This window comes from Triticum urartu, chromosome 7, assembly GCF_003073215.2.
Source record: "Triticum urartu cultivar G1812 chromosome 7, Tu2.1, whole genome shotgun sequence".
Lineage (NCBI taxonomy): Eukaryota > Viridiplantae > Streptophyta > Magnoliopsida > Poales > Poaceae > Triticum > Triticum urartu.
In genome coordinates, this window is record NC_053028.1 from 124856648 (window position 1) to 124863003 (window position 6356).

The 6356-nt window shown below is 47.5% G+C and overlaps 1 protein-coding gene across 2 annotated transcripts; it reads left to right on the top strand.

Annotated features, from left to right (window-relative positions):
• Positions 1 to 4213: 4213 nt before the first annotated feature.
• Positions 4214 to 6153, top strand: LOC125523313 (galactoside 2-alpha-L-fucosyltransferase-like). Of its 2 annotated transcripts, none has more exons than XM_048688360.1 (2): positions 4214 to 4492; positions 4637 to 6153. In XM_048688360.1, exons 1-2 carry the CDS (start codon positions 4258 to 4260, stop codon positions 6088 to 6090), a joined length of 1689 nt encoding a protein of 562 aa, XP_048544317.1. In that variant the 5' UTR covers positions 4214 to 4257; the 3' UTR covers positions 6091 to 6153. The 2 variants fall into 2 exon arrangements, with proteins under 2 accessions (XP_048544317.1, XP_048544318.1); XM_048688361.1 differs by having other exon boundaries at positions 4640 to 6153.
• Positions 6154 to 6356: the final 203 nt, after the last annotated feature.

Genomic DNA, 6356 nt, shown 5'->3' on the forward strand with positions numbered 1-6356 from the left:
GAAGGAGGTGATAGCCGGCGCCACCGGCTGGGCGGGGACCGGAGTTGGGTTCAAGCTGGGGGCGGCGAACGATAGCCTGATTGCGCCGTTAGAGCAAATACAATAGAAGGGTGATGTAAGCAGGCTATAGGGATTTAAATATTGCTTTCTTGTGAAGAAATATAAGAGCGTTTGATCTTATATTTCTTTAGGGGGGAAGTATATTTTTATTTTGTTGGAAGAGAGAGAATTTTGTGTAAGTGTTATGTGTTGCTGAAGATAATTGGGATTCCTGACCCATGACATGATTCTCAGTCTCCCGTCCTACACTAGCTTAGTTGCTTGCACGCCACTACATGTAGCGCTTTTTCGCCATGAATCATGGGCCATGATACTGTCATCAATCTATCTGCTACGGAGGAAGACTGGCAGCAGTCGAGGAACCCAACAAACTGCTTCAAGCTCGGAGGGACTGTTCAGAGCTACCCGAGTGTTTCAGAGCTGCGGCCGAAGTCGTGTCCAATTTGGCAGCACCTCTCTATCTCTCTCAGCCTCTCAAGAAAAGATACACGAACTCAAACAGAGGACTCGGATGGGCAGGGCAGTGTGTGGGGGGCAACATTACAGAAGCTAGCAGTTTTTTTTGGGGTCAAAGTACATTACAAATAGTTAACAAAGTATTGAATATACATATAAATGCTCTTGTGCCTCAAAAGTGAAAATTGTGATGTATTTTATTTTGTTTCCTTGTTTTTCATGTGTGCGATACATATTAATTAGCTCGTTACTTATTACTCCCTCCGGTCCTTTTTACTTCGCGTATTAGATTTAGGTCAAGTCAAATTTTACAAAGTTTGACCAAATATATACTAAAAATATCAACATCTACCGTACCAAATATATATTCCATGAAACTAGATTTTATAATGAATCTAACAATATTGATTTGGCATTATAAATATTGATACATATTTCTATTAGCTTAGTCAAAGTAGAGATGCTTTGACTTCAGACAAAACTTATATGCAGACTAAAAAGGACCGGAGGAAGTATAAATTGGTCCAAACCATGGTAAGTCAGGTGTTCGCGGTTGTGCGGGAGGGTGTGGAACCATGGCGACTCTGCCTCTTTAGTTGAGAAGGAGGGTTCAACCATGGTGAATTATTGCTTATTTCTATTTTTTCATCTTTTTTTGAGACAATTCTATTTTTCATATGTGCGGGACTGGTAGGCTGATCCCCCAACCTCTCCCTTGCAGCACACTCTGATTTAAAAGCAGCAGGCCAAGGGAACGAACCAAACGCACAAGTGCCAGGCAAGCCTGGCCAGGCAAAATTTCACATCGTCCTAGGCTGTATCCAGGCAGCCATTTTTCCAGGCATGCAAACAAACAGGCCCATAGTGCTAGTTTAAGGCATTTCCCGTGCGTGACGTTTGCACCACAACTTAAGCATCTTTTAACATGTCACATCTTTTAACATAGTAGTCTAAGTTACTCCCCACTGTGGCTAGTCTAAGGCAAGGGGCCACATGAAGTGTAAAGTTTTAGTTTCCGAAACTTAAATTTTCGTTGTTCGCCCGTTCCAAGTTTCAGCGGTTGAAACTTAGCAAAGTTTCAAAAATTCATCAGAACATGTTCAAAATTGAACTTATTTAAAAGCCCTCATCAAAAGAAACACGAATACACAATTGAAACTTAATTTAGATTTGGTTCAAAAGATATAAAAATTTGAAAGTCAAAAGCAAAAATAATAATTTGAGGTTGCGTGCCCCGCTCCTACGCGCCACTAATCCCCTCCCAAGTATATCAAGGAGGAAATAAACATAGAGGAAAATTCCTACATGTATACATTGAAAATTGATATAGAATAGCGGCATGAAAAAATATGATAAAGGGGATAAAAAGAGACTAGGGTGACATGAAATAGGAGAAAAGATCAATGGAGGTGTGAAAAAGACATTATAAGGAAAAATACCTTAATAATGGCGCAAAAAATAGTATCGAGACTGACGAAATAGGTGAGAAAAATACCTTAAATAGCTGCGCAAGAATGGTATATGGAGAGGCGGGGGATCAAACCCCGTGCCTCCCGCATGCAAAGCGGGCGCTCTACCATTTGAGCTACATCCCTTCGCTTGTATTCACTGTGTAAATACTCGTAATCAAAAGTTAGACACTGTCCTACTTCTGCGACGCGAAGACTAACCTCCATGGGCCAATGTTTTATGAGCGGCCCACAGCCCACTTGTGTACGCCTGATGGCCCTTGCAGGTTTAACCATTGGCCTCCACAAAAATTGTCCAGCGTGGAGCGTTCAGCGAGGTTGGAGAGTCCTTCTCAAAAAAAAAGCAAGGTTGGAGAGTCATATTAGTCCCACCTCGGCGTGGACGGAATGTCCCATTAAATCCCTGGTGATTATAGACAATGCCACAAATATTTTGAAGACCAGAAGAATGCATTTACTATTTTTCATAAATAGGATAGCATTTAAAAATGCTGAATTAGTGCTGTTATGATTGCTAATGCTCATCTTTGCACAAAAGTGATGTTGTGTTCCTTAACAAATAATTGTTATGAAATTTTTGACAAGTGATGAACATTTTTCCAGCAACTTTTGAGCAACTTCAAACTTCACTTGAATTTGAATTGACTGAAATTTCAAATGGGATATTGATCAAAGGTGATGAAGCACTGTTTGGAAAAATGATTAGTTTGATCATAGAGGGTTACTGTAGCATGATACTGGGGGTGTTACAATACCCCTAGCAAGGAATTAACAAATCATTTAATCAAAATCTGATTGGCATGCACTTGCATTGACCAAGGTTATTTCTCTCTTTCTCGTTTTTTTACCTTTGGGGTCGGTGAAACCGGCAACTGCGAATCTTGGAAATTTCAGTTTTTCTTTTCATCTCAAACTAATCAAACAAACTTTCAATTCAAAAAAAATCACAGCCAAAATATATAATATTTAACCTTTAACATACGCAAAGTTGCCATTGATCAAGTTGTCAGTGCAAACTGCAAAGACTTTCCATCTCAAGGTCCTTGTTCAAAACCTCCTTATCGCACTCCCGACACCTTTTTTAGCTGCGAGCACGACTGTGGTACATTGCAATGCACCATTTTCATGTTTAGGGCATGTTCAGATCTCCTCTAGCTTCCCAAAACTTCACAAACTCAGCTTCTCACTCCAAGCAGCGATGAAAAATCTGTTCGGCTCGGTTTGCAGCCTTTGTCGTAAGTACCTACATGCAAATGTGGTCGGCTGAATTTTCTGTTTGAGATGTTAATTCATGTTATGGATATAAATCATAGGTACCCTTTCTGTGATGATATTCAGAAAACATTAAGCTGATATAGTTGTCTCACAATAATATGAACAGTCTTGCTAAATTTCAGTCAATTGAGACCTCGTTCTGTCTAAGTCAGTGCTATATTTGTGAGGTCTTACATTGAGATTTATCTGTGCAAATTTTTCCGTTTAGTTTTCTTTTTTTCTTTTCTTTTTCACATGTTATGTCACTTGACTAAGACTTGGTTAATTCTCAGTCGGAGTTGGCTGAGATCTAGCCACATCCTTTTTTGTATTTGGCCTCAGAATTTATGCATTCGTTTTCACAATTTTTATAGAAAGAAATACGACAACTCTCGATTTCTTTCATTCCCATTCCCATTTTCATCTTTCATCTACTTGGCTTATTTGGTCGCCCAGTTGACCTCTCTCGCAGTCTCCAGCAAAGCCATCAACGGATGCGCGCGTGCACCATGTGCTCAAATTCACCGGCCGGGCACCGGCGGATGCGCTAATTAATGAATCGTAGATTGCATCGAACTACCAGTATGTACTCTACATCGAACGTCGTCGGTGGAGCGCAATGTCGCAGCGCTTCCATCGATCTGTCAATTTAACAACTGATTCTCTCCAACGAAGTGAGCAAACGATCACCCGCAAAAAAAAAAAAAAAAAAAGTGAGCAAACGATGGAACCAGCCCAATGGGCCAGCTACACGCATCTACCTACCACTGCACCGTTAACCAACTAGGCCAACATGGTCACTCTGGCGCCAAGTCTAGCAAAAAATTGTTCTTTTTGGGACGGTCAACTCATCATCTTTCTCAAGTAGAGTAGTACAGATCTGAGCAAGAAATCTACGTACACACGATCTACTGTAGTATTGCTTAATTACAGTGCAAACACTGGTTTGTTAACCAAGAGACGGTTCCCTTAAGGTCACATAGCTAGGAAGCCACTGCAGGAGAAAGCTAAACCCAAGATGGACAAGAAATGCAGCGGAGAGGAGTCGAACTGGCTGGAGGTCGAGGAGGCCGCGCGTTGCACGGGGAAGAAGGCGCCCATCGTCAACCCCAGGCGATGGAGCTCCGCGGCGAATGCCATGGCGGTGGCCTTGATCATGACGATCCCGCCCATCCTTTTCATCTTCAGTGGCCGCCTCGACGCGCCGGCGGTGTGGATCAAATCCACCGTGGCCGGATTAGGAGCGCGAGGAGGTAATTGCAGTCTGCGTTTACTGCTTGTGCAAGTGTATTTTTTCATCAGTTTGGTTCTTTCATGCTACGAATGCTCGTGGTTGCGCTAGCAGCACCTAGTCTTTTTTTGGTGTTACTTTGCCTCAAATTCTGATCCACCTGCAGCAGAATCGTCCAAGAAATTAGACGTGCTTCTGGGGGGCCTTCTCCTCCCAGGATTCGACGAGCAATCCTGCGCCAGCCGGTACCAGTCCGTCTACTACCGCAAGAACATGACACGCTCGCCGACGCCGTATCTCATCGACCGGCTGCGGCGGCAGGAGGCGCTGCAGCGGCGCTGCGGTCCGGGCACCGACGCGTACCGGAGAGCCTCCGACAGGCTGAAATCCGGGGTGAAAGGCGTGGACACCGTCGACGGCTGCAGCTACCTCGTGCTGCTGTCTTACCGGGGCCTCGGCAACCGGATACTCGCCGCGGCCTCGGCCTTCCTCTACGCCATGCTCACCGGCCGCGTGCTGCTCGTCGACCGGGGGAAGACCATGGGCGACCTCTTCTGCGAGCCCTTCCCGGGGACCACGTGGCTGCTGCCCCTCGACTTCCCGCTCCAGGGCTACAGGGACCTCGGCGAGGACGCGGCGGAGAGCTACGGCAACGTGACGCTGCGCAACGAGACCGGCGGGTCGTCGGAGCACCGGTTCGTGTACATGCACCTCGACCACGCCGCGTCCGTCGAGAACAAGCTCGCCTACTGCGACGACCACCGGCAGTTCCTCCACCGGGTGCAGTGGGTGGTCATGAGGACGGACGTCTACATTGCGCCCATCCTCTTCCTCAACCCGGCGTACCAGCAGGAGCTCCACCGGATGTTCCCCCGGAAAGACTCCGTCTTCTACATCGTCTCGCGGTATCTTCTCCACCCGACGAACGACGTCTGGGGCATGGTCACGCGCTTCTACGACTCCTACCTCAAGAGCGCCGACGAGCGGCTGGGCATTCAGATCAGGGTCTTTGTCAAGGACGACAAGCCGGTGCAGCACATCTTGGATCAGATCCTCGCGTGCACCTCTCAAGAGCGTCTCCTGCCGGGGGTGCTGCCGAGCGCCGGAGGAGCACCGCCTCCGCCAGCCGGCGCGCGGTCCAAGGCCGTCCTCGTGACGGGCCTCAACGGGTGGTACCACGACAGCATCCGGGAGATGTACTGGCGGTCGGCGAGCGCCAACGGGGAGGTGGTGAGCGTGCACCAGCCGAGCCGCGAGGAGCACCAGCGCATGTTCCACCGGATGCAAGACATGAAGGCGCTGGCCGAGATGTACCTGCTGAGCATGACCGACAAGATCGTCACCAGCGGCTGGTCGACGTTCGGGTACGTCGGCACCGCTCTCGGAGGGCTCACGCCATACATCATGATCAAGCCGGAGGACGAGCAGGTGCCCGACCCGCCGTGCAGACGGGCCATGTCCATGGAGCCATGTGCTCAGGGGCCGCCGTACTTCGAGTGCACGAGGAAAGAGGTCGACAAACTCCTCGACACGGGTAATCTGGTGCCTCATGTCCGGGCCTGCGAAGACATGTCTTGGGGTCTGAAGCTCATTGAGCCGATCTCCGAGAAGGATGTGTAGAATTTTCGGTCACAGTTTACGCCGTATATCTCTATTATTAAAGGAGGATCGAACGTTCTGATGGTTCGACCTGCTTCGATCCCCCAGCTCAGAACCATCGCTTGAGTAGGCCAAAATCCAACGCCAACTCAGCCCACATACGAGATCCACAGCCAAAAAGCACAGGGCTCAATCCACGGACGAGGTCACCCAACAAAAAAACAGTTCGACAACCCACGACGAGGCCCATCGACCAAAAAACAAACCACCTACGAGCTCCATCGAAC

Bases quoted from the DNA above. Each gene is read 5' to 3' on its own strand.
- LOC125523313 (XM_048688360.1), top strand. From the start codon at position 4,258: ATGGACAAGAAATGCAGCGGAGAGGAGTCGAACTGGCTGGAGGTCGAG. The intron at 4,493-4,636 runs GTAATTGCAGTC...ATCCACCTGCAG, and splicing joins CGGATTAGGAGCGCGAGGAG to CAGAATCGTCCAAGAAATTA.